At 38.1% G+C, this 27,789-nt stretch overlaps 1 protein-coding gene across 4 annotated transcripts; it reads left to right on the top strand.

Annotated features, from left to right (window-relative positions):
* Positions 1-1,059: 1,059 nt before the first annotated feature.
* Positions 1,060-27,300, top strand: LOC131549702 (transcription factor SOX-13-like). 4 transcript variants are annotated; one of them, XM_058792093.1, is made up of 14 exons: positions 1,060-1,358; positions 15,161-15,377; positions 15,505-15,610; positions 16,425-16,511; positions 16,674-16,846; positions 16,966-17,034; positions 17,238-17,352; positions 18,454-18,530; positions 18,612-18,747; positions 19,363-19,484; positions 20,306-20,381; positions 20,936-21,103; positions 22,739-22,955; positions 25,274-27,300. In XM_058792093.1, exons 2-14 carry the CDS (start codon positions 15,162-15,164, stop codon positions 25,518-25,520), a joined length of 1,809 nt encoding a protein of 602 aa, XP_058648076.1. In that variant the 5' UTR covers positions 1,060-1,358; position 15,161; the 3' UTR covers positions 25,521-27,300. The 4 variants fall into 4 exon arrangements, with proteins under 4 accessions (XP_058648076.1, XP_058648077.1, XP_058648074.1 ...); XM_058792094.1 differs by lacking the exon at positions 1,060-1,358 and adding an exon at positions 4,513-4,614; XM_058792091.1 differs by lacking the exon at positions 1,060-1,358 and adding an exon at positions 11,420-11,600.
* Positions 27,301-27,789: the final 489 nt, after the last annotated feature.

The raw sequence follows: 27,789 nt of genomic DNA, 5'->3' as shown, positions 1-27,789 counted from the left end.
GAACAGAGGGGATTAGAAATGGCACATCGGCTTTGCGCTCTCACCCCTGCGCGGTGATGGCTAGTTGTGCGTGCGCTGAGGGAAAAAGAGACAGAAAGAGACATAAAAACGCAGGTCTGGAGCGCTTTGAAGGACTCTGATGATTCGGATTGGCTAACGGGCCCCCGCGCAAATGTCACACGGGGTGACTGTGATGGAGCCCCTCGTTTACAGAGAACTTTAATACAATGATGCTGCTGTTGGAAAGGTCTTAATTGAGGGTTTACTCGAAATGTTTAAGTGTTGAGTGTCAGCTTGCGTATGGCACGCTGATATTTTTCTGTCATTGCACATTTCACACTTGATTTAAAAAATAAATGCTATTTTTATACTATACACTTTTTTGAGTCACTGAACTGAATTCAATGTTTTTTTTCCCGTTCGCTTTTTTAGATGACATGCAACATACATACATAAATGGGAGTAAATTCACTGCAAAAATCATCATGTCATTGCAAATTAGCTTCCTTTGGCTTCAAAACAGTTTCATAAAAGTCCATATGACACATTCCAGATCATGTACTATCATATTTTTGTGTCAAGATGAAATTCTTCAAATTGAAATTCAATATTTTTGTAAATAAAAAATATAAAAATGAATTAAAAAAAATTATGTGCATTAAAGCTACATTAAACAAAACATAAAATGACTTGAAAATTTTGTGGCTGAACTTGAAAGAGCAGGCTTGAAAACTGACAAGAAAGCACTAAAGTTTCATAAAAGTCCATACAATATATTCCAGATAATTTACAGCCATATTACGGATTTGTGTCAGAAATAGACTGAAATTTAAATTTCTTTTCTAAATAAAAAGTATACAAATGCATGTTATTGTGTGTTTTTTCCAAAACTCTATGCTTGTGCTTTTTAAAGTGTGTGCATTAGAGCTACATAAAGGATAAAATGGCATTAAAGCTGAACTTGAAACAGCAGGTACTCATGAATAGAGCATCTCCCTTTCCCCCCCCTTCAAGAATCCCAGCATTTTTCCTTTTGCCAAGGGAAACCCAGAAAGAAGAGCTTTCCCTTTAAGAGGGAGGTGAATGACAGGCAGCAGGAGCGAGAATGTTGGAAACTGAACACCAGAAAGTCATTCTGGAGTGAAGGGAGGCTGGATCTGCGAGAGTGCGACACATTTATCAGCTGTGCGCTTGGAGTCTCAGGTTGTGCTGTAAACCGTTGATAGACAGAGGCGTATTATTCATTGACACGAGGGGAAACCACATTTTGCATGCGGCGTTATCGATTCTGCGGGCCCAGAGACTACGGAAAGACTGAAGGAATAAAGTTTGTGGAGCGCACAGTTCTTTTGGAGTTGGTAAGTGGGCAAATGGCGCTTTGTTTGAAACTTTACGCACGAGTGTTTGACACGTTTGTTTCTGTCTGTAGTGAGAGATATAGCAAACCTACAGAAGTAGATCAACGGGACGATGATTTTGATCCACTAGCATCTACCTGAATCGCCTAAGCGAGCGTTTTACGCATCCGCAAAGTCAAAATATCCCGGTTTTATGATTCTGCAGGGTAAACAAAACTCACTTTGACTAAGAGTTTTGAATCAAACGTATTCTTTTCTCACCTGAAACTGTTCTGTGGTGTGTCTGAACAGCACGTTTTTTCGTACGGTTGGATAGGAAATGACAACCTGCTTTCAATGCGTACTCGGTCAATTACTATTGATGTGAGCTGAAAGTGTATTCAGTGTCTTCTCAAGGCCACTGCAGCAATTCATTGTACATGAAGAAGCAGTTGTTTTATTTCGAAGAAGTTCCTACTTAATTTTACATTAACTTTTACGCGTCTTATTGAAAAATAAGCATTTTTTTTTTTTTTTTATGCAAGCGTTTTCAAATATGTTTGTTTTCTCTTGTAGCCTATATGAGGTGAACGCATGCTAGCAAACTTTCTAAAAACAATTAAATGCATTTTTATTTGATGTTTTTGTCTGCTGAAATTGCCTTGTTCGTGTTGTTTAATCACTCATTTGTTAAAGTGAACTGAATACTGATTATTGGGTCTAATATGACCATTCTTGTGCTTAAAAGTGCATGCACAAATAACTAATAATTTATAATTTTATGCCCTTTAGAAAGAAGAAATTAGCAGCTCACATTAGCCAATGTCAATGGCGATATATAATATTATGCTATAATACTTTTTATTATATATATATATATATATATATATATATATATATATATATATATATATATATATATATATATATTAAATTGATTTATAATATAATTCAAATTTATATAGTAATTTGTTTTATGATTTTATAGTATTTATTACATACACATATGTGTAAATATATAACTACATAAAATTTGTATATATGCATGCATATAAAATCACTGTACATCAGTAGTTGAAGTTTTTTGTTTTTTTAATTTGGAGACCTGCTAAAGAGTTAGAGTTGCTCTTCAGGTAGCTGACAGGTCTGACAGATTTTCTGTGTGAAGTGAACTGTTGATCTCTCTCTCTCTGTTGAAGAATATCAGCCTTCCGGAATAACCAGAAAGCAGAGCTCCTCAGGGCAGACCAACTGTGGTGCAATTTCTGAATAGGTGTTAAACTTTGATAATGAGCTTTAAGTAGACATTTTATTTTCCCTCTTTATGTCTGCATGGTTAAATAAGCACATCGTGCCAGTGCAGGCAACATATTCCGCTTTTATCCCGCCAAGAACATTGAGCACCTGAGTTGTGCACCTCCATTGTGAGCGGGCATGTCGACGGATCATTAAAGGGGAAGTTGGCGAAGTGGCCGCGAGTGTTTGGCTTCACAGTGACTGACTGCGCACAAAGCTCCCAGTCAGTAGGGAGTCTCTGACCTTTTGCTTTTTCCCCTCGTTTCTATCCATCTTATGTTTACCCTATGCCTTATTTTCCTTCCTTGCATCCCTCTCTGTTTCAGCTCTGTTTTTATCCGTCTCTTACTCGTTTTGAGAGGTCAGGAAACCAGTGGTGGTTCTCCTTAGCTGTCAGTGAGTCTATACATCCGGTTTCTGCGAAGTCTTGAGCCCAGATCACTTCACATAGTGATTTATACAAACTCTGTGGTGCTTTTATCTGACAGCCAAGGCTGAAATGACTATTAGAGCACTTTGGAGGGCAAACATACTGAAAACAGGTTGTTTAATAGCTTTTTGAGTTTTCTGGACGACTAAAGGGGGTTTTCCAATGATTCATATCTTGAGCGAAGTATGGTCATTATCGTAATTTTGACTGAAGACCGAAATGAGACATTTATTGTACACAATGTTATGAATTTGAATTCTTATTCACTGACAAAGCTTTTTTTTCAGTTAATGCAAGGAGGAAACAGCACTTCCACTAATAGTACAAATGAAAGTTGTTTTAAATTAGCCAAGTATCGTCCAATTAATTGGCCTGGCCAATATATTGATCAATCATTCACTCCTTTCTATGTCAAGCTTACACTGTTGTCTTAATATAAAATTATTACACTTTTTAAATAAAACTATTGCTTACACTTGGAGTTGTTCCAATCATGTTTTTGATCATCTGCCATATACCTGGGTAATTCTACTGACTTTATAGGATGCAAAAAAAGTTGTAAAAGTTGTGCTTCTGCTGAAACCTTTGCAGCACTGATGGACGGACAAACTCGTGACATTATTTCCCATAGGCTAGAGAGCTTTGCTAGGACAGGCGAATGAACAAAAGTCCATTCTTTCTGTTATTCAAACTTCGACCTCTTCTGTTCGGGGCTGCATTGTTTCATGTGTCCTATTGAGCCAGGGTCTGATGAGAGAGAGACAACAATAGCTTGTTAAGTGAGTTTTTCAGGGCTTGCCACAACATCAATGAAATCAAACAGAGCAGGCCAGAGAAGCTCGCGTTTATAATGCATTCGATCATTGTGGCTGTCCATCAAATCATCTTCACGCTTTGAGTGTGTTCTGTTCAGCCGTTTATGCTTGGAGTCAAAGAGCTCAGGGGCCCTGTCAGAAATATGAAATGTAATTTTGTCTGTAAAGATTGCGTTGTAAGTAGTTTTGTTCATAATGTTTAGGAACACTTGAAGACCTGCTCTAAAAACCCCTAACAGCATCTTGTTCAAAATGGTTTCCTTTGCAAGACTTAAAAAAAAAAAAAAAAACACTGCTTCTAAGCAATGCATATGTCAAAAGTTAGAAAAGGCTGCATGTTTTGTTGCTGTGTCTTAAACGTTTACTACATTGCACACATTTTTGTAGATCCTTCTTATGTCTTCAGCACATGAGAATACAGAATCATTCTATAAATAATCCCTAATGGCAAATTATCTTTGTCTGAAATTGTAAAATGGCTTTCCGCACGTGAGAGGTGGCAACTGGAAAGTGCCATGAGACTTTCACTTTTCGCCTACATGTTCCCAAAAACCTCCAGATTTTGTTCCACCTACCCTCTTTACCATGAGATGAGCTCAGACCCACAGCGGAAATTAGAAAGTCCTCCATTAGAGCATTAGAACAGAGAAAGATTCAGCACACAATCTGACAGCCGCCCATCAAAACGAGCATCACTCTCTTTCTTTTGTCATAACCGTGAACTCAGCCACTTTAGGTAAGACTTGCTTTGCAACTTTGCGCGCTTTGTCTTTAGTTGTTTTGCACTAACTTTTTTTTTTAATGCTTTTTAAATGACTTTTAGTGCTTTCGAAGTTATATTGCATATTATAATTTATGCAATGGTAAAATTATATTTTTCTATGCATCTTTATTTCATTTTTGGCGGCACATTTATGCTGCAGTATTATATTATATATATTATTATTATTATTATATTATATTTTATATTATATTGTATTATATTATAGTATTACATTAAAAATCTGATATTTTTGAGTTGAGTAAACAGGACCAAACAGGTTTGATTCTTCGTGCTGCGACTGGACTTTTGAATTTATTTAGCATGCGTGTTTGTTCTGCACCATGTTCTCAGGATTATTAAAAGTGTGTGATGGGCAAAAGGTGAAGTTTCATATGATGCAAGCTTCAACATGACTTTGATTTGGACTGAATATGCTGGTTTGGGTGTGAGCTTAAACAAAGGTTTTCACATAAAAGTTTCAGGGGCAAATTGCAGGGTGGATTTATGCCCTGAATGTATAATTGTTTAAATTAGGGGAAGAATTGCGCTGAATGAAATGAAAATTGAAAGGACACAAAGAGAAGCAAACAAACAACACAATTCAGATCTTTTTCAGGTAATAGAAATGTTCCCATGGTCTAGTTTGTAGGTTCTAGAATCTGGAAATATAGTAAAAATTCTAATTCAGGTTAATTAAAACCAATAAATAATTGAAATCGGGTAGTTTCGAAATAATGTAAGAAGAAATCATACGTTTTCATTAATTGTTATACCTTATCACCGTATAAAATATTTTTTGCAACGTTTTTTAAATTTTTTTTATCTCCTTAGAAATATTTTAATAAATCTAATTTATATGTAAATAATTTATGTCTTTGCACTATAAATATAAGAAGCCACACTAAATGTGATATTCTATTCTGTTTAATCATTTACATTTATCTGAATAATAACGTCAGTGCAAATATTGTCAACAGATTTGTGTGGGCTTCATTTGTTTGTTTGTCATGTGTAAAAATACAAATATCTTGCTATGTGCACTCGCAGTCGGATAAACTGTCATTCTAATACAGTAAGGCCGCTTTCAGTTGTAATGAATATGACCAGGAAATAGTCCCGCAGTTATTTGCATGAACTGCACTGGTCTCCGCTGTGACTTTTGAGAACACAGCGTAGTGTTCCTGCGGGTTGATATTTTAATAGACCGCCGTAGCCTCATGATTTGTTTCTTTACAAATTAATCAAGGATTGTTATATATTAATTCACGCTCCGACAAACAGTCCACAGATTGCACTGGGGATCTCGCATAATGAGTTATTTTGAGGTTCGCAAGGTGATTGCTTGAAATTTTAGTTCTGAGAAATACATTCAGGTTTATGCCTTTAGGACTTTTTCTTTATCTTATTATACACCATTTAACGTCACGCATTAACTTGGTATGTGTGTAAAAGAGAGATAATGATATCCTTCACTATTTACAGGCTTTTCATTAGTTTGGAGAAAGAATAGAAAGGGAAAATAAGAGACTTTACAAATATTTCTTTTTATTGCAATTAGACCACAAACATTAAAAATAGGTTTAGAAATGGTTCGTGTCTCGCCAGATTCTTAGAGAATTTTTTTTTTTAACTACGTTGTCTGGCACCTGAGCTTTTCAATGAAAGATAAATAACATGTTTAGTTCCTTCTCACATTACCAGTTGACTCATCGCTAACGTAGAATCACAGAAATGTATCATTTAGAACTTACAGAGAAAGCAATTTAATGTAGTGAAAGCGTGGGGGGAAGCGCCTTTGCCAGAAAGTCATCAAATTATGGCACTGTACGTAAGAGCTGACAAATATCACCTCTCTAGTGTTGAATCACACTTTTTTTTTTTTTTTTTTTAAAGGTTGGGTTTTAAATGTAAAAGTTTAAAACTTTTTCTTAAGTTTGTAGGCTATTTGTTTATGGAAGAGCGACTGTGTAGCATTGCTTCAACATCATCCTGAAATATTGAAAAAAAAAAAAAACCATTTTACTGCTGACATAATGTGATAATTAAAGTTTGTGTTTGATTCCAAAATGCGGGTAGGTTTTGTAGAAAGGGGGGGGGTTGTGTTTGTATGTTAGTGGAAGTGTGTGTATTTCTCGCCTCTATTTGTGCAAGACGTTTGAGGAGCATCTCTTGAGATGTTATCAGAAAGTGTGATACTGCATACTGATGTGGCTTTTAAATACAAGCTCAACATTTGTTAGCAGTGACGCTTTTTCCAGTCACTCTTTCCCGTGCTGCATTCGCTCTGCCTTGTTTGTGCACCGGTCTTTTAAATGATTGGAGATTGTTTGCATTTGACCCAGGTTCTTTTCCCTGGAGTCCCAAGGCATGCATCTCTTGCTTTTAGATATGATTTACAAGAATAGTTGGCAAAAATGACATTTTGTCCCCGTTTACTCCAAAACCAAAGTCAACAAAGCGGCTCATTTCAATACAACAACAGTTTGTTGCGTCCACATCTGCCAAGCTTCCAAAATGCAGAAAAAGCACCATGAGGGTTAGAAAATAAACACAAAATGTTCATTTCTGGGTAAAATATTCTTAATTTTTAGGTGAGTATTGCTGCCTCCATGAGCTAAAGTAAACTTGATGGATTTTCTCTCAAAACATCCCAAATCCTTCTACAATTCCATCATATCCTTCGGTCTTCCTCCGTCATGCCTCCTTTTCCCACCCTTGTTTCTCTATTAACCGTTGTTTCTCAGCCGTGCGGTGTGTGTGTATCCTGTTTTTGACAGCAGGAGCCCATGTGCTCCGTCCTGCGCCGGTGAAGTGGCCGGCGGGGTGGGGAGGGAGGCGCAGGGTCTCAGGATGTCCTGAAAGGTGAAGGTTTCGTCTTCTCTTCCTGTCTGGGTCCTCATGTTGAGCAATGCAGCTCCGCGATCTGCCCCATTTGAACGTGGCACCAGGTGGTAACATGACGGAGAAAAAACTTTTGAGTTTCTGCCTAATTTTAGCTTGATTTGTTCTAGTTTAAATGAAGTTTCTTTTTTTATTTACTCACCTTTATGTGGTCCATAGTTTTGTATGAGGAACATATTAAGTAGCTAGATTTGACACACGAAAAAAAAGATTTTTCGTAAGATCTAAATAAAACAAAGATTATTGGAGTATGATTTACAAGAAAATATTATTTCAGTCTTTCTACTTCAAAATTTCAAGTTTAATTCAATGTTACTTGCATTTCTTTGTAATTGTGAAATTTATTAGCGGTTTCTGATTGAAAATTAAATTTCAGACTTTCTGCTTCAAAATGTAACTTAATTCAATGTTACTTGCATTAATTTGTAATCAGTGTGAAATAAATGTCTGATTGAATTTTATTTTTTTTTCAGCCTAGTGAGGCAGAGGAGGTGATTTGTAATAAATAACGATTTAAGATTTCACAGTGGAAAGAAAAAAATTGGTGTAGGATTTACCTTGAAACAGTTTCACTCAGAAATTGCTAGTTAAGTTCAATTATTTTTTTGAGAACTATTCTTGTAAATCAATTCTAAATGCATGCATTTGACTATAAAAAAGGTTGAATGTGTTATGACATTTTGAAGCAGACAGACTGAAACAGTATTTCCTTGTAAAACGTATTCCAATAATCATTGTAATATTTACAAAATCATTTGTGTCATTCTTATGATGCTTCAAATACAGGACATAAATCATATGAACTACTTTTTTTTTTGTTTTTGGACCAAGACAGCTTGGACATTGTGCAGAATATCTTCTTTTGCGTTGAACACAAGGGTGGGCATATTATGGGTGAACTATCATTTTAAGATGCCTTTTTGGATCAGTGGAATGTTCTAAATCATTCAAACACTATGATGTTACTTTCAATACCCGCTGCTTCCCAGCGCATCTTCACTTTGAACTCGAGACTATGACCTGTGGTTGCTTAGAATTACCTGCTCCTCGTAGCACAAAACATCCTGGTCCGGTCGCCATGACAACTCCATAGATGCACTGTCTTTTCTCAAAGAACCCTAACTCATTTCAAAGACCTGTAGTCATTCAGGGACATGCCAGCAAGACCCAGACCGTTCTGGAGCTGACGTTATGATCCCTAGCTTTGGAAAACATGTCTAATGCATTGCGCACAAACTGTGCTGCACTTTTATATAAAACAAATGGAAAGGGTCCATCTGAATCGAGATTGGATATAAAAGTGTGCCAGGCTTAGAAAAAAAGCACATTTTAATGTATTTTGCCTTTGTCTTTCTTTGCCTGAAGGGGGTGGCGGAAGGTTTTTGTGCGCCTTTTTTCGCAAAGGGGGCCCTTCACTAACATCTTTTATTCCCTTTCTCTTGTTATATTTCTTTATTCCAAGTGTGTTTTGTGCTCGGCCTCCTTTCATTGCCCCCTCCTCTTGTCTCTCAGATAAATGCCACACTAGCCTTTCACTTGGCGCCACAATAACCGGACTGTTTTAGGCCGAGAGAGGCACAATGAAAGAGGCTGCTTTTTAACCTGCGTTTCTCAAAAGCACAAGGAGGAAAAAAACGGCGGCGACCCACTCTCCTTTCTTTCTGCTCTCCCCCTCTTTTGTGTCCAGAGCGTGGTCGTACCATCATCCCATTTATACGTCTTATTTAGAAGGTCTCAAAAGAACATGAGCCCAAAATTCTGATCTTTAGAGCTGCTTTTGTTGTGGAAAAAGACAGTCGACTGGAAAAAGTCGCCGACAATGTGTGTTTTGACGTACCGTGCTGATTTATGGGAAATATGTGAGGCTGCTGCTTCAGCTATGAGCACTTTTGTCCCTGTGGACTTTGAAAAATAAGCTCTGTTAATTTATTTACATGCATCACATGCATAGTTATGAACTTTTATATCACATCCAACACATCTCAAATGATGTTGTTTAAAAACAGTGACATTTTGAGCAGGTTAAAATGGTTAAGGCAGATTTCAAAGCTTGCAGTGTGTGTCTTAAGTACACATACAATTAGCTTAACTTGTCAAAATTACAGTTTGATTGATTGGATATTACTCCCAATGGGAGTAAATGAAAAAATAATTTTCACATCATTATAAACTATTATTTGTTTTAAATATATATTTCTAAATACTGAAAAAAACAAAAACAAATTAAGCTACACTGTAAAAAGTGAAAGTTGACTTAACTTAAAAAAATTGAGGAAACCCGTTGCCTTAAAATTAAGTACGTAATAATAATAATAAAAAAAAAAGTTAAGTGAACTTGACAATTCAGTTAACTTTATTTTTTTTTAATTATCATTTACTTAAAAATTTTAATGCAACGGGTTTCCTCAATTTAAGTTGTCAACTTATCACTTTTTACAGTGTATGAATTTGTGTTTAATAATAAAAATGTACATGGATGAATTACTTAGAATTAAAACACCTAGTCTGTTTTAGTTTTTTTTTGTTCCTAATTTCCAGGAAGATTTTAAGAAAGTTTGAAACCTAATTCAAATCAAACATGCATGTACAGGTCACACAAATTCAGACGTCACCATTTCTGGGACCAAATGCAAACAATCAGATCCCAAAAGCAAACAACAAATGATGCTAATGTACACCTAAACTTTTATTACTGAAAAACCATTTAATTTTTTTCTGAATTTTTTTAGGAATTGCCACCTGGAAACCGTATCATAAATAAAGAGTTAAGCTTAGCTTAAAGGCATGCTATAAATGTATAGTACTCATAAACAGCAACTGACATAATTATAAAGTATTTCCGATTGAAATGGTACCTGGAAACAATATTCAATTCATCACGAGCTAGTAATGCATCTTTGGTTATGAATCCATGTGTCCTTGTGGTTTTTACACACTGTGTGTAAACCATGTTTATTTGCATTGTTTTTTTTCCTTTCCTGCATTCAAAACATTGAGACCGGTGAGTTTAGGCGGGGACTATCAGGGGCTGTCCCCTGCACGGAAGAGGAAAGTCCATCAAAAAAAGAGCTGTTATTACACACAGCTCACTCGTCAATACTTAATGAAAATACATTTGCTTGCTGTATTGTATGTTGTAGGAAAAGAGATTTGACTACTAGCTTGCCACAGGTTTACAAAACTTTACTTTTTTTTTTTTTTTTTTTCGACTCTAAGAATTTACACGCTACTGTTCATGTGTTTTCTTGGCAAATTCAACAATTTGTATTACTCATTTGTTTGTGATTTAACGATCATCGTAAAAGTTGCATTGTAATATTTCCAATGACGTCAAATTGTTGTTTTTACTATAATTACTATGTGATTCGTTTTAAGGCGTTTCTTTTAGAGTTTGTAATGCTTGTGCATGAACAATTGCTAAAGGCATGACATAACATACACCCTATAATTATTGGTCTGGAAAAATTAATTAATATCGCTGTTTTTCCAGAATACTCTTTTGTCGGTCTTGCATTCATCGAAATAAAAGCATTGTTTGAACAATTTCCATAGTGTAGTTTTTCTATCTATTTTTAGTCTAATCAAATAGTTGCATTAGTAGATATGTATCTTTTTTTTAATATGTGACAAAAGTAAATGTCATTAGCAGTCAAATCAAAACGCAAACAAAAAGTTCTGTATATATATCCATCTGATTTTGGTTTGTGCCATGTTTATTCCTGGATACTCTTCTCCTGTTTCACTTTTACAATGTTATCAAATCCCTATCTGTGTAAAGTACTCAGTGGAAAGTTATAAACGAGGCAAACGCCATGCAAATGCTACTGTTTGCCTTCGCTATAGGGCATACTTTTGTGACCACAGTTTTGCGCATCCAGCATCGAGAGCACCAGCTCTCCTCTCTATTCCTGGGAGGTCACTGGACGGTTTTTCTAAGGAGGTGTCCACTGTCTTCCATATAACAAGATGAGCTGCTACTTCAGACTTCCACACTGGCAAGTGGAATGGTTTCCAAGAGACATCCAGAAGACAATGAAAACTGACCAGATGCTTTTGAGGTTGGTAGACTGTTTGTGTAGGTCAAGGCTTTGTATCTTTGTTAAGAGTACAGTTACTGGCAGGTGGGTTTGGAAGCTCCTGTTGTTGGGTTTCAACAGCTGATTGGATTTTGCATCGCATGCTGAGGGTCTCGAAGCCTACAAACACTTCTGCTTTTAGCTGCGTCTTGTCTTAATTGAAACCCACCATCATCCAATGCGGTCTGCTGCATTCTCACAATGTCTCGAGTGCTGGTTTACAACAGGTGTTTGTAAAGTTAGAATGTGTCTAATTGCTATGTGCCTCTATTTGGCAAGTGCAATGATTTAGGGTGTTAAAAAGCAAAAAAAGAGCCTTTGGACTTAAAGTTCAAACTGGTGTTTTGTCATTACGAGCCTTCTGTTCGCTTGGATGTCGGTAAAATAATGTATTTGCGTGCACAGGCTTGTTTTTGGCATTCCTGACAGTTTTGTTTGTGCTTCTTGATAATTTTTATAAGCCCGACTTGTCACAATGCGGAAATTAAGCACTTCAGGATCATCACAAGGAAAGGGAGAGTTAGAAACAACAAAGAAAATTCGTATTTGCATCAGAGGAGCGCGGGACAGAATGTGAGGCCGCGACACGTTGCGACTTGTAAGGCAACTTAAGCTTTTGTCTCGCGTGCCCCTGACCGTGGGAAGTATTTCATTTGTGTTTTAGCGCAAAAGCAAAAAACCTGGAGGCTGATGTTATCTTAACTACAAAAGTCTGTCAGAGCTCTTTGGAAATGCGTATTATGGCTCCACATCCGAACAACAGGTAAGAACAAACTTGAGGCGACTTCTCTTGTAAGACAGACTGGCAGTTACCATCAATCATGTTGATTCTTCTGGCTTGTTTTGCATGTGCTGACATAAGAGCTTGCCATTATATTTCTTATCACTATCGCCAAGTTATGACACATTCACGTTTTGCTTGGAGCCAAGATTAAAGAGGATTAAGAACAATGCTATCAGTACTATCCTTTTGTGTGTGTGTGTTGTTCTCTTTCCTTTTTCCTTTAACATCTGATGAATTCTTTATGGAAACCTGTTTTTGAGTAAAGAAATCTTGGTAACACTTTAATTGAAGGACCAATTCTCGCTTATTAGCATGCCTTTTTAATTCCATATTGACTGTTTATTACTTATTAAGCACATATTAATGCCTTATTCTGCATGACCGTATTTCAGATCCCTTAATCCTACCTTATTTCTAAACTTAACAACTACCTTACTAACTATTAATGAGCAGCAAATTCGGAATTTGAGGCAAAAGTTAAAATAAAGTCTGACTAAAATCTAATTTGCAATAAGATAAAGTCACTATTATGAGATATATATATATATATATATATATATATATAGTTGCAACTGTGAGAAATAAAATTTAGCAATTATGAGAAATTGTTCCCATTTCTTTGACTTTGCTCTGTAGTTCAAATGAGAGGTTTTCATGTAGTTACATAAAAAAAAAAACACTATGCTACATGCAAAATGTGATATCGTGTCATTTTGCGTGAATTCTTGGCTTTGCTCGTTTAGGATTTACACATCCAACTGTTGCTTTTTTTTTTTCACGATGCAACATTCTTTAACACTTGTGCGCGATGAGTGTGGAGAAGCTTCGCTCTAACATTAATCTTCACGAGTCCGTTTAGAGCTTGAGGCTGTGCCATTTTTTTGACAGTCAAATCCCTCCAAGCAAATAGCCGGAATATCTCTAGAACTGCAAGTGCACTTGGAAGGAGCTGACAAATTCACACTTCCTGCACCTGGTTTGTGGATCAGCGCTCCTCAACTGGGGGAACAAATAATTTTAGCCTCGTCACAATAGGAACTTAATAGCGCAGACTCCTCGCAAGTGTTTATTTATAATGCACCAATGGTGGCATGATCTTTCTTGAGTGCACTCGGTTCCCAGGGAAAGGAGGGGGTCTTGTCCTTGGTATCTAAATCTGATTTGGGAAGACCGTATCAAGTTTGCTGTTCACACTGACTGATTTGTAGTGAAAGAGCGACTTGAAAGGAGTTTGACGACTGCCAGTGAATATCCAAAGTTTTAGTTTGTGGCACCTCCTCACAAACAAATGCAATTCCTGTATTTTTACAGACAAAACATTATTTGCTTGTAGGTCAGGCAAGTACATCAGAACAGAAAACTATGCCCTTTTACCCAAACCACCTTCCAGATTGGCAAATCACTACTTCAGAAGAACAGATTGGTCTATTGGATTCTTTTCTTCAAACAATTCAACCAAGTTGCACAGCAGCTTAACAGAAAACATTTGAGCTAAGTGTTCAACCTTTCTCTTGTGCCTTAATGTAAACGCACAGGCTGCTTTTGTGTTTTCCGAGTGGATGAAAAAGTACAGGAGGAACTGGAATCGGCCCAGTGAGTGTACCGCATTTGTTTGTTTTGTTTTTTTCTCTCTCTCTCTGCCACGGACCATCGGCACATTCCGTTTGTATTGTTACCCCGCTGTGTTTCCTGCAGCCTATTGCTTTTGTCCATGTCATGCCCATTGTTTAAACTTCCTTTGTTCTTTCTCTGTAACAATGGGCATTTTATGTGTGTGTATATATATATATATATATATATATATATATATATATATATATATATATATATATATATATATATATATATATATATATATATATATATATTATACATTATACAGAGAGCTAGAGAGTGAAACAGAATGGGAGAGATGCATTTTCCCTTGTGTTTGTTTTCTTTGGGTTGTTTTGTGTTTCTTTTGTCATGCAGAGCGAAGGAGGAGAGGTGTTTATAGACCTCGGCTAATTTTGAAATCGCCTTCTCTTTCTTTCCTTTACTTCGTCCGTCTCTCTCCTCCTCTTGTCCTTCATTGCAGAAGGGTTTGCCGTGCTACTTGAGACGGCCAGATACTTGATGGGGACACTAGAGTCTTGCATCTGTTTTCTGACAGTGTGTTGACAGACTCGAACAACTTAGGATGCGCACACACAACACAAACACGCACAAATATCCTCTCCCAACACCGAGCGGCTCCTGAGCCCCAGAGACCCTGAAGAAGTGGCTTTGGTGAAAGAGTTTGAATGGGGCGGCCTGTGTCTGGGCTCTACAAAAACCCTTCTGTTCCTTATGCAAAGCAGTCAGCTGTTGTTTTTTTTTTTTTTTTTTTTTTTTTTTCCTGTGGTCTTTCTGTTCTTCCCAGACAGTAGCTGTACAAAACCGGAATACCCTTGTTAGTAATATGGTCTTATGTGCTCTCTTCTTGATGAAATGCTAGTTCAGCATGAAATTTTGCACGCAATGCATTTTGTTTCTGTAATGTAACGTATTTCTGGGAGAAACTGAATATTTAATGAGCGAATGTGTAGAATGGGAATCTGGAATTGATCGGATGCTCCAAAGCACCTCTATATGACAGGTGGTTGGATGGGAGGGGCTAAAAATTAAGAGGCCTTGATGACATCACCTGAAAATGAAAGTTGTTTCAGAAGTGGAGCAAATTATTTTTGGATTAACACAGACCGATTAATTCTATTTTCTGAATGGTTTGGCTTTATAGAATGTGTGAGCCCAGTCCACCTGCTCTGCATCCCCACGCCAAGGGCAATGTGACCATGGTGGGTGTTGGTATCAAGCTTGAAGACGACGAATCAGGAGGTAGAGTCGTCCACAGAGAATCCCAGCAGTCCTCTCCAGTCAGTGATTGGTCAGTTCGGCACCTGTCAGACAGAGACGACTCTGAGAAGTCAGCGCCCCCTAATGCACAATCTCCTTTGGTATGAAGTGTTCATGAATTTCAATATTGTTTTATAAAATAACATCTTATTTTAAAAAAAAATTAATAAAATGAGATGTAAGATTTCTGTAGTGAGTACTTAACTTCATGGTTCCTGTGTTTTTCAGGCGAGCTCTCCCAGTAAAGACCCTATACGATCATACACACCTGCCAGTCAAGATGGAGGCAGCAGAGCTCATGATAAGTCTGACAGCAAGCCTAATGTCAGTGAGGGTAAGTGCAACGGTTCCTTTACAAAAATAAGGTCTTCATGGAGTGCTAATTAGCATATTCGCATTTGCTCCGTGGCATTCATTGTGTTCCAATGTTTCAAGGCTGTTGTTTGAGAGTAAAAGAGGTTTTTGAAAGTTTTAATTTTGATGGAAACCCATGCAAGTGGTTTGTCCATGTGTGTGTCAGCAACTAGAATGCCATTGCTTTTAATGCACTCTACATTGAGATGATCCAAGTTCCTACTTTGCTTCAAGTTCTATGAAGCCTCTCGATGGTTTCATTTGTATGATACATTTCACAGCTCTTTGGTTATTAAAGAGTCCTCGAGTGTTTTCTCAAAAGGTTTTCCTTTTGTTTTCACACATTCTATGAAATTTTCAGTTTTCAGTTTTTCTTTTGGTATAACTGGGGGTTTTAAGCTCAAGGATTTTCAGTACAGCTTTTCTCTCATCGAGATGAGAAGCTTTTTTTTTTCTTTTCTTTTTTTGCTTCTTTATTATGTCACTCTTTTGTCTGCGTCTCCTCAACTACATTAAGGCACTTCATTATATTATTATAAATATATTGTAGATTGTTAAATATATTAAACTATAAGTGAAATTCTCTCTCTCATATTCATATATATCATATATGAATATAATATACAGGTGTATATAATATACAATATACACGCAGTATATTTATATAATTAAATGTATTAAATTACTTTTACTTAAATTATTTAAAAAATAATTTAATAAATTATTATTATTATTATTATTATTATTATTTTTAAATCTCTCCATTCCTTTTTTTTTTTTTTTTTTTTAAATAGTGATGCCTACTATTGAAAAACTTCTGAATACAGACTGGAAAGAAAAGTTCCTTGGGAAGGGTCTTCATGGCAGTGTCAACCTAAAAGGTGAATTTATGTGTACTGCACATACATGCACTTTGTCATGCAAATCACCAAATAGAGCAACCATATAATGTTGTTTCTATGTGTTCCATTGTGGATCATCTCACATTTGTGTTTCACTGACACCTTCTGCCTGACCACCAGCATGTGCGTATTTGTTTACAGGAACCCCAGAGAGTCTGGCAGAAAAGGAGCTTCAGTTGTTGTTGATGATAAACCAGCTCTCTGGTCTGCGAGAGCAGCTGCTAGGAGCTCATTCTGAGCAGAGGAACATGGCTGCTCTGCTGCTGGAGAAACAGCAGCAACAGATGGAACTGGCAAGGCAGCAGCAAGAACAGGTGTGGAGACACTTCTAGTTGAAAAAATGGGGAAAAAATAAGCAAAAGCAGTGTCATTTGAAATCAGCAACAGCAATATGTGAGTTAGTTTGGTTTCTAAATACCGATTCTTTGTTTAGATTGCCAAACAGCAGCAGCAGTTGATCCAGCAGCAACATAAAATCAACTTACTGCAGCAGCAGATTCAGGTGAGGTTGAATGTCATGATTCAAAATCTTGCAGTTTGTTTGAATGCATGAACTTGGGAGCATCTTAAGATCATAAAGGAATAGTTCACCTAAAAGGATTAAATCAGCGTTTCTTTGGGTGAACTGTTCCTTTAAGACTATTTGGACAGTATGGAAATACAATATAAGGTGACTTAAGGTGTTCTCTGTTACCTTTGACCCAGCAGGTAAACATGCCATATGTTATGATCCCTGCCTTTCATCCCAATGCCCAACCGTTGCCAGTCACCTCTGAAGCCCAGATGGGTTTGCCTCTGCAGCCCATTCCCTGCAAACCAGGTGAGCTTCACCAAACCCTTGGTAATGTCCTCAACTCCCCTCCCTTCGCCCAATGGAGTGAATTATTCGCATATCCCGATATAGGCATGAAACGCCTACCTATTGGCATATTGAGCAACAGTTAGCTTTTACAATAAGAGTCTGTTAGGACACAGGATTCAGCCATCTGTTATATTCAGATGGATCAAACGGCATCTGTCAAAAATCTCTAAATAATTGACTTCAAATATTATTCTTTGTCGGTTATTTGAAAAACGTGTTTGCTCTTGTGCTTTTCAGCATACGCTTATCAGCAGTTGTTTGTATTTTTAGGTAATAAGTAGACTGGAGCAAAGCTGAACTGAAAGGGTTAATACTTGCTATTCTGGAAATGTATTAACTGCAAAAGAACTTTTTCCTTTTCTTAGTGCATGTTCGTCTGAAGGTCTGTTCTGTAATGTAAGTGGTTATTGCATGAATTGATGGTTTTGCTCAAGTCTTTGGTCCACTTAGAATGAGCTTCAGAAAGACAGACTAATTGAAAGGACTGCCTGAGTGAATTTCTTGCACATGCACTGAAGAACAGTTCAGGGTTGGCCATTGATTTAGAGTGTATATTGATCTGGTAAAATACAGAGCGGGTTCTTTGCATTGATGTCTGTAATGTATGGCACTGTGTCCTCGCTCGGTTAAAAGACTCTTGTGAACGCACAACTTTGATGCCTGTATGCATGTACTCTATTTGCTTAGAAGATGAAGGGTAGAAGGAAAGAACAGGGAACAATAGAACAAGTGTATGAGCTAGTCGGCTAACAGCATGCTTGACACTGTTGAGCCGCCTTTGTAATGAACCTGGAGTAGAGGATCAAGGACACAAGTGAATCTGAGCTCAAAGACTTTATTCAGCTATATTAGAGATGTTCTCAGGCGATAAACACTTTGAGAAGTTTTTACCTTGAAGTTGGACATGGAAATATTGACCTGAACCTAGCCTAAACATGATAGTTGGCGAAGTCCCATTGGGCTGGAGTTGGGTAGTAGATCTCTAGCATGTTCACTGACCATTTATGTTTGTAAATCCTTCAAGTTTCAAGTCTTTGAATGAACTTTCTTTGTTTTTAGTGGAGTATCCCATGCAGTTGCTGACCAATCCACACTCCACCCCAGTCAAAAGGTCCAGTGGTACAGTCTTTCGCCAGGTACCCTTTCTTACGTTGTTCTGCAGGTCATCTCATTTTGTTGTATTCATTAGTGAATCTCACAATGACTTTGTGCTCCAGGATACCAGTCAACCTCTCAACCTCACGGCTAAACCCAAGACCCCAAGTCCACAGGCACTGGAAATGGCCCACTTGCAGACCGGGTACCGACCCAGAGATCTGCCGCACAGCCCTCCACGATCTGCCCTCAGCCTGAGTATGTGATACTACACCTCACTGACACATCCAGTCTCTAACATAATTTGCTTTGTGTTTTGAGCTGATTTGACAAGTCGAAAAATTGTTTTGTTACAACTGATCTTGCAACAACCGCAGAACTGTTTAGTAGATTTAGACCGTGACCGTAAATTTCTTTATTACAGTTCCACAACTTTTGTTGTGCTGTCAGGTATGTCAGAAAATCTCTACCTCTTTATGAGTCAGACACATCCACTGAGGTTTCCTGTCATGGCATTGTTTGAGAGGGAAGTCCTTGAGGAATCACATTCAGAAAAAAATGACCCTGTTAGAAAGGACCCTTCTTAGGGTTCCCACTGCCAATACGCTTCTATCCCAAGTATTAACGGCAGTTGTCAGCAGTTCAGAAAACCTGTTCCCCCTTCGAACCAGCCCCTGAGAATGTGTCATCGCCAGACGTGACTGTTTGTCTTAAGCCTTTGGACTGAAGACTAGGGGGCTCATCCGGGACAGGATCATATACTTGAGATCGAGCCAAGTGCTTTATTTGTGCATCACAAGACGGAGAGGGATAAATGTATCTCTCTTGACCTTGTCTAAAGTTTCCTTTCTCTCTCGCCCTTTCACTCTTCAGGCTTCTTGGGAGAGGGTGATGTTGTGACACAAGCCATTCATGATGCCCAGCAGCTGTTGCGTGGAGGACAAGGCCCGACAGGCCGAGAGAGAGACCGTGAGAGGGACAACAACACAAGGCTGGTGAGTCTACGTCTTCGCGCACACACAAACACGCTCTCAGATACTCCACACCCCAGTTCTCCAAGGTTCCTCACGGCACCTGGGGCCCGCTGTTTGTCACCATTGGTCATGCTTCAAGGCCGAAGCATCGGGGCAAGTGTCCATTAATGGCCCACACTTGAAGTGCCTCTCTTTCAGAACACCCACTGTGTTACAAGAGAAGAGGGGCGGTCAGGGTCAGCGATGGCTATTGGTTTACAGAGGTTCATGATATCGGGGGTACATTCCCCTTTCAGCCAAGAACAGCTGTTATTAGAGTCCCACTGCAACTTGTGTGTTCACTTGTTTGTGTACGTGGCAATTGCGGAACAGCCCCGAGTCTCCGTAGACACCTGTTTCGACAACCACTTTGTTGCTCCTTTTGAGTTCAGTTTAACCGCAGGGAGATATGACAGTGATTTCGCCTTTGTTGTCAACAGGGTTTTGAAGCATTCCACTTAAACCTGTTTTTAACAGCTTGACACTTGTAGAACTGTTTTACACGCTCTTGAAAATGCAGGTAGACGTAGGCAACAATGCCAAGCCATTTGAAAGGGAGATGAATATAGCTCATTAATGTTTGAATTTCAGAATTATATTTGACAACTACAGATGTTTCTATGCATAGGTGTGGCCGAGATTCTTTTGTAATGTTGTCCAGCTTCTGTAGCATTGGTGCTAACATAATAAAGCAATTCCTGTTCCAGCTGGATGCAGTGATCACTGATGATTGTTTTTTTTTATATGTGTTTTAACATAAGCTGTCTTTTCATCTGTCTGTCTGCCTGTTGATTGATCATAAGGAGGCGTCTCGAGACCGGATGGATGACGGACAGTCCCTGCGGACGATTGAGGACCACCTCAGCAGTGACTCTGAGGGTATGTATGAGTCAACTATGTTTTCACTTTTTCAGTTTTATTTTGGCAATACATTAAGCATACTCCCAGGATGTTGTGCTTTAGTTGTTCACACGGGAGAGTCTTTAAATTAGTTTTTGCACTGCTTCTTGCGGTGAAGCCGTGTCAACTTAAAAACAGATTGCATTGTGTTCTATTCTGTTGCGAACCATTTTGGTCTTATGTAAATGCCTCCTAAGAAACCTGTCCGATCATCTCATCCCAATCTAATTATATATGGCGACCAGTTTAGTTGACTAGCCGTTTAGGCAACCCTCAAATTGCTCATTTTGAGATATGTAGTTTTGCATGTCACTGGTGTGTGTGCTTTTCTGATCAAATAAATAATTGCCTTACGAATGCATATGAATTTATGACTGTTTCTAATACAATAAAAAACCCTCTTTGGCATGCAGCAAACACAGATGCCACCTGCCTGTGTAATTGCATTTGGCTGCAGGGCATGTAGTCAAACAAAAGGAAGTTATGTGTGTCTAGACTGATTGTTTTGTTTTTAATCTTGTTGTTCCCAACAGGGCAGATGGCGATCTCTGGTGTGGGAAGCTTTGGTGAGTCCCGGACTCCCTCCTCTGGCCACATCAAACGTCCCATGAACGCCTTCATGGTGTGGGCCAAAGACGAAAGACGACGTATCCTGCAGGCGTTCCCTGACATGCACAACTCCAGTATCAGCAAGATCCTTGGTAAGAGAGAATGGAGCCGCTGCTTTAAAAAACATTAGATCTTAGCGATTAGTCTATTGATAGTTGGTAACACTATCACTATCAACTAGTTGCATGCATATTATTAGCATATTGGCTGTTTATTAGCACATATTAATGCATGACCATATTCTACATCCCTTAACCCTAAACATAACTACTGCAACAACTACCTTACTTACTATCAGTAAGCAGCAAATTATGAGTTTATTGAGGGGAAAACCCTTATAGTTAATAGCGAATGTGTATTCTTTAATCTAAAGTGTTTTAGAGGTAGTGATATTAATATATTTTAAAATGATTAACATTGCATGCACATAAATGATTGGTACAAGTCTGACACGTAACTCTAATTTGCATATATTAATTGTTGTATTAGACTTTCAACCTGCCCATAGATTTTTAAGATTAGCACATTGTTTGCTTTGTCCATCAAAGTGTTTTTATAATTGTCGTCTTGTCAAAGAAAAATGTTGCTGTCAAATATTTTTCACCATACTTTCCATCAACGAATGCTCTACTGACTATAATGTCTCTAATCCTTCCTCTTTGTGGATTCTGAAGCACCTGTTCTGACAACATTGTTCACATTGTTGTATTATTATTTCATCTCCTTTACCCCTTTATCTTTCTCTTGAGATCAGTTGTTTTTTTGTTGGGATGGGCTGAGGGGTTATGGGAACGTTGAGTTTGTTATGCTCACAGCTAATCCTACAGTCACAAGTGTAGGTGTCACTCTGTAAAACACGTCTATATTTTCAAACATGCAACTTGCCGTTGCCCCTGGAACGGAGAAGAGGACAGAAGGTCTTAGGGGGTTGAAAAAAGGGGTCACACCAGGGCACGAACAGCCACCTGGCTCCTGGGGTGACAGGAAAACAACACCCAAAACTCAGCCCCCTCATCCCTTGCTGCACCTCTGCCTTCCTCAGTTCTTTCCTTTCACAAAACACTCGCATTCCATTCCATTGTGGTGACACTGACACCCTCCTGATTCAGGCTTTCTTCTCCTCCTAAACATGGCCCGCAGCTCCTTTTAGTACACACCTACGTTTCTGTCAGTTTCCTACCTTTTTAGCCTGCAGCACACTTTGAGGCAGCACGATTGCACGTATGAAGTCGGTAAATCAAATTCTTACAATGTCAAATATTAGTAACATGTAGAGAATTCGGTCAATGAATTCTTTAGGTCAGTGATTGTTTTTTCTTTCTTTGCACTACTTTGTACTTTCACTCTAATTTATCTCTCACTTCCCGGTCGATGTAGAATTTCAACAAAAAAAAAAACCCACTGAAAAACCTGCTCCAAACGCATGTGTCCAAAAGTATGTGGATACTTCCTTCTAATAAACTGGTTTAGTAGCTTTAATCATTACTGACGGGTGCATATAATATACAGCCATGCAATTAAATTTTTTACTGCAATAGTGCATATATTTATTTTCCAGTATCATCTAGTGAAAAACATTTCCGTGTGTGTATGAATAAGCTCCCATAAATGTTCAAGCACATGGATGTGTTGATTAGGGGTCCACATACTTTTGGTGCCCACATGTAGTTTTCCTTTGGTTATATGATATTGTACCTTACTTTATTGTAATTCTTGTGATCCCTTAGGTTCCCGGTGGAAGTCCATGTCCAATCAGGAGAAGCAGCCGTACTACGAAGAGCAAGCCAGACTGAGTCGGCAGCATCTGGAACGTTACCCAGACTACAAATACAAACCCCGGCCGAAGCGGACCTGTATCGTGGAGGGTAGACGACTGCGGGTCGGAGAGTACAAGGCCATGATGAAGAGTCGACGACAGGAGCAACGAGTTACTTACCCTCCAAGGTGATGCCTGCTGACACACTCAACAGATCTTAATTTTTCAGAGGTGCATTTGGTTGGAGAATGCAGTAGGGATGTGCATTAAATATACATTTGAAGCAGCTACCAATACGATTCACCCCATTACGATGCAGTGCGATCCAATTTAATGCAATGGAAAAAATATGATGCTATGCAAATCAATATGGTACCGATGGTTCACATTTATTTCTTTGGTTCAGACAGACATCCATGTTAATTTATATTCTATGTGATTGTCAGGACACGCCAGTTTAGAGAGGAGAAATCTATATCTATATCAGAGGTTGCGTTAAGTGAAAATTTTCCATCATTTACGGAATTGTGACGGAAAAAATCTGAAGGCCGTCCGTCACTTTGACAGATTACACTGAGGGCGATCTATTGTCATTTATAACTGTAATTCCCACCGCTGTCCAGTGTGGCAGCAGAGCGCAGGACCATCAGCTTCCAGAACAAAAATAAAACTGTCACGAGTCTTTTGCTATGCCTTTGATTACGCAAGGGCGAGTATCCACTAGTAGTAAAGCGAAAGAGATGATCCGTTCACATGCGCTGCCACTTCGCTTGCACTGAGGTGTCTACAGCGATCTATCACACCATATTAAAGAGACTGACAAAACGGTATTTATTGCTTGAATTTACTTACAGAATTTGAAATCTGAGACTTTTTCATATCAAAATTGACAATGCACAAAGCTTAGCCTATTGCGATTTTATTGGATGTGCTATATTTACGGCTCATCAACAGAAAACAGCATCGATTGGGATTTAAGAATTGACATTGGTTCATAAAAATAAGAATCTATTAAAATCGAGAAATCAAATTTTTTTTTTTTTTAACCCAGCCCTAGAATATTTTGTTTTTGTGGCCTCCGCTGTCACTGCGGTGTGTGGTGTTGAACGTGAAAAGTGACGCACAGTCTCTGTTCATCTGTTCTCTTCATAAATATATAAATGCATAAGCCTATATGCTCATCCTGTAGGTTCATAATTAATAATGAAAATGTGAACAAAAATACAAGCAATTAAATGAGTTGTTATAATTAAAATATGAAAATTAAAGTGACCGGTAATAATAGATCGACAATTTTTACGACCCTGTCCGTCAAAATGGACAATATTAAACAGGGTTCCCACACCTTGGTTAACTTCAAATTCAAGGACCTTTCAAGGACTTTCTAGGTCCAATACCTTCAAATTCAAGGACTTAATGTGGGGACACATTTCAAGTGAGAGCAAAGGTTACATCGCGTCACCTTGTAAGATACATTGTTACAGTTTTCATGTGTCAAACACAACTATGCAAAAAAGCAATTAGTATTATTATTTTTTTTTTTTTTGCATTTATTTTTGGCCATATGACAGAAATCTGATATTTGTCGTATTTCTGTTTTGCATAAAATTTAACAATATTTGGTACATACTATACTGTATTCTCAAATGATCTAATATTAACTTTTGCATGGATTTTATTGAAAATTCTGGCTCATGTAACCAGAAGTTTTAAGATGTATGAATATGCTTTTAAGTTTTTCTTGCCTCATGGCTTTACATTATCTTAACAAGCAAAGCAATTCATCCTTTGGATCTCTGGCAAGCCATTCTTTGTAATCTTCTTTGGTGAGCCAAATATCTTGAAACTGGCATTTTCCAGTCATCACGTTTCAGTGGTTTCAGCCTATTTTTGCAATGTTTCACGGTGTGTCTGTGAAACGTTGAGGTACCTTCTTAGTAGTTTCGTGTGCATGTGAACGTCATGGCAACGAACAACACAAAGTACCTCACGTGGGAAACACTTAACATAACGCATAAATGTGCAACGTAAATCAAGCAAGCTAGTAAGCACAAAGTGCTGGCGAAATAACACATTAGCGGACCGGAGGGAATAATATGGAATTTTCAAGGACCTGTATCTATGTTTGTTTATTTTCAAAAACTTTCCAGGGCCTTGAAAATTTTTAATCGGATTCACAAACTTTCAAGGACCCGTGGGAACCCTGATTAAAGTCTAACGTAACCTCTGATCTATATATAAAATATTGCTCACAAATTTTTGGGCACTTTCTAAATAATAAAATATAGCACATCTACTAATATTTTTATATATATATATTATTTGTTTTTTACCGTTGCAGATATGTTAGAAATGATGCATCGGGATACAAATGCCAACTTGCATCGATTTAAAAAGTGTGGATCGGATACATCGCTTCGTTAACTTTTATGCTGATGCAAGTCTGTGAATCTTACCATTCCAAGAATGCAGTCATCAGTAATTTAAAAAACGATTATTCCCACAGCCAATCAGAGCAGCAGCTACCGTACCCCTCCAGCGAAGGACAGTACCCGACCACGCCGGTGTCAATGGCCCCATTGCCCTTGCACCCTGCCCTCCTGGAGCACTACCTTCCTCGGGGTCTGGAGCCCCCAAAAGGCCAAGCGAGCGAGATGCGAGAGGCTGTGAGGCCCAGACAGCCCTACAGCGAAGGGGAGGAGAGTGACGCGGGTGAACGCAGTGAGGGAGAGCTGGTTGTCCTCACTGACTGAGACAGAGCAATTAAATAATCGGAGGACAGAGAGGGTGGAAAATGCGATGAATGAGATGGAGAATATAATTGGGATATTTTGCAGTCCCTACCTACAACATGGTGTCCAATAAATGGTATAGGTCAGTGTTTTTCTGTCCAGTTGTGAGGACGTCCTGGTTTCAAATCCGCCAGATCGGTCACATGGTTCTCTAGGGTTGGTTAGGAAGGCAGCAGACATGATAAACGAGGCACAGATCTTCATTTTTCAGATTTTTCCAGTGGTGTAGGCCAGACATCCAGGATAGGTCTTACATACTGACCACAGCTTGGAAAATGCAAGACTTTTTCAATCTATGATATTCATTGTCGAGTCTTTTGAAGGCATTGTGAAGCTGATGTTCAAAAATGGTTTTACAAATCATCAAATGTCACTGCATTTATTATGGAGTAAATGTGATCTGTGATGTGCATAAGCAATTGCACGAGAACCGGCTTCTCTATAAGGGGTACAGATAGGTATATTCACTGTTGGCTTATCTGAAAAAGTTCCACATTTGACGCCATGTCAAATGATTGGCAATAATAGCGTGAAACAGTTCACACAAAAATGAAACGAGATTATGGTCAGTATACTATGGGCGGGGAAAAAAAAATCATTTTTGCATGAACTATTTCTTTAAATAGTCAAAGCGTGAAGAGCTATGAATCATTTTGCCATAGAAAAAAAAAAAAAAAACTGAACCCCTCTCTGTGTTATAATGCTTCTTGATGTCACCAGGGTTTTCCTGCAAAAGTTCCTGTTAAGACTGTGCCAAGGTACTTTCCAGAGCTCAAGGCCTGAGCAAAAAAAAGAAAAAGAAAACAAGTGGACTTGGACAAAGGAAGGAACATTCCTGAACTCCTTGTCCAGTTTATTATATCAGATAATGACGATTAGTGGCTGTTCTGTTACAGAGATTTAAGCAGCCTGCCCCTTTAAGACTCGCTAAGGGCAGCTAAGGTTGGTGGCGTCCTCTGCTGTTTGAATATGGGTACTGCACTTAAAATATTTCCCCAGGTCATCAAATCATATTTTTGTTTCTTTTGATTTAGTGCAGAATAATCACTTGAAATGCACTTTCCCCATCTAATATATATATTTTCAGACCCTCATGATCCATAATATAACTTTTTTTTTTTTTTTTTCAGAGTAGAATTTGCACTTGATGTACATATGCAAATAATTTCTACTATTCATTTTGTGAAAGGAGATGTGAATAATGCCCTTCCCTCAGATTGCTCCCATTTTTTTTAAATTTTGGTTTACTTTTCTATTTTTGTGTGTAGAGTGATTTTGTGCTGAAGAAAATAACGGAGTTATCATTCCAGCAGTTCTTATGACCGGGTCCATATTATTGGGCTGCTAGTCAACTTACAGTTGAGCTGAAATGTAAGCATTTTGTTAAAAATTATAAACATTTATATTTTAAAAAGGAGATTTTAGAAGATATTTGCCAGTGGACTGTTAGGATAAACCTAACATGTTAAAGGAAATGATGACATGTATAATATAGCTGGACACAGAAATACAGTTTGTATTTTATCTGTAGAATAAACTCATGGGGAAAAGAAATATGATTCACAATCTGGACAACTGTTGCAAAACCAGCTGTTGTAAAATATAGATATAGACTTTATTTTGTTTATAAAAGTGTATAATTTAAAGGTGTACATGTTTTTTTTTTTCCTTCTGTATGTTGCATTTTCCCAAGCAAGTTTTGTGGTTTGTTTTTGAAGCATAAATAAAAATGTTATGTTTACTTCTGTGGTTCAGATTAATTTTTATATTTTTGGAGTGAACAACTGGATTCAGATAAGTGCTAATTATTAATCCAAGTCATAAACATAACTAGTCAGTCGGACGTTATCACATTAAACTAGCTTATTACACAGCAACTTTTGAATTTAAATGTTTATGTACGTAGAAAGAGCTTGAGAAAAATGGTAGCTTAACCTCACTCAAACAGCTTAAGCTCTGAGGAGAAACTTGCAAAAAACTAGTTCCTGCACATTAGCGCTGAGGATGTTGTCCTGCATGTGTGTAACTGCATTGTGCTTGTTTGATTCAGGATATCCTCAATAGTCCTGTGCTTACCGGGACAAAATGCAGGTCACCGTCCACAGGAGACAGGCAAAAGTTCATGGAGGAAACTTAAGTGTTTGACCGGGTGTGACACAAGACACTTTGGGTTACCAGAGGCCATATTGATTCACGCAGAATGTGCATTTAATGCATATTACAGATTTAT

This window comes from Onychostoma macrolepis, chromosome 11 (assembly GCF_012432095.1).
Source record: "Onychostoma macrolepis isolate SWU-2019 chromosome 11, ASM1243209v1, whole genome shotgun sequence".
NCBI classification, from domain to species: Eukaryota; Metazoa; Chordata; class Actinopteri; order Cypriniformes; family Cyprinidae; genus Onychostoma; species Onychostoma macrolepis.
This window is presented reverse-complemented; position numbering and strand designations above follow the sequence as displayed.

What these genes read in the sequence shown, in the direction of transcription:
- LOC131549702 (XM_058792091.1), top strand. Translation starts at nt 11,509, where the DNA reads ATGAGCTGCTACTTCAGACTTCCACACTGGCAAGTGGAATGGTTTCCA. An exon ending in CAAGGCAGCAGCAAGAACAG is followed by an intron (nt 16,847 to 16,965) that starts GTGTGGAGACAC and finishes TTCTTTGTTTAG; the next exon opens with ATTGCCAAACAGCAGCAGCA. An exon ending in CAGTATCAGCAAGATCCTTG is followed by an intron (nt 21,104 to 22,738) that starts GTAAGAGAGAAT and finishes GTGATCCCTTAG; the next exon opens with GTTCCCGGTGGAAGTCCATG.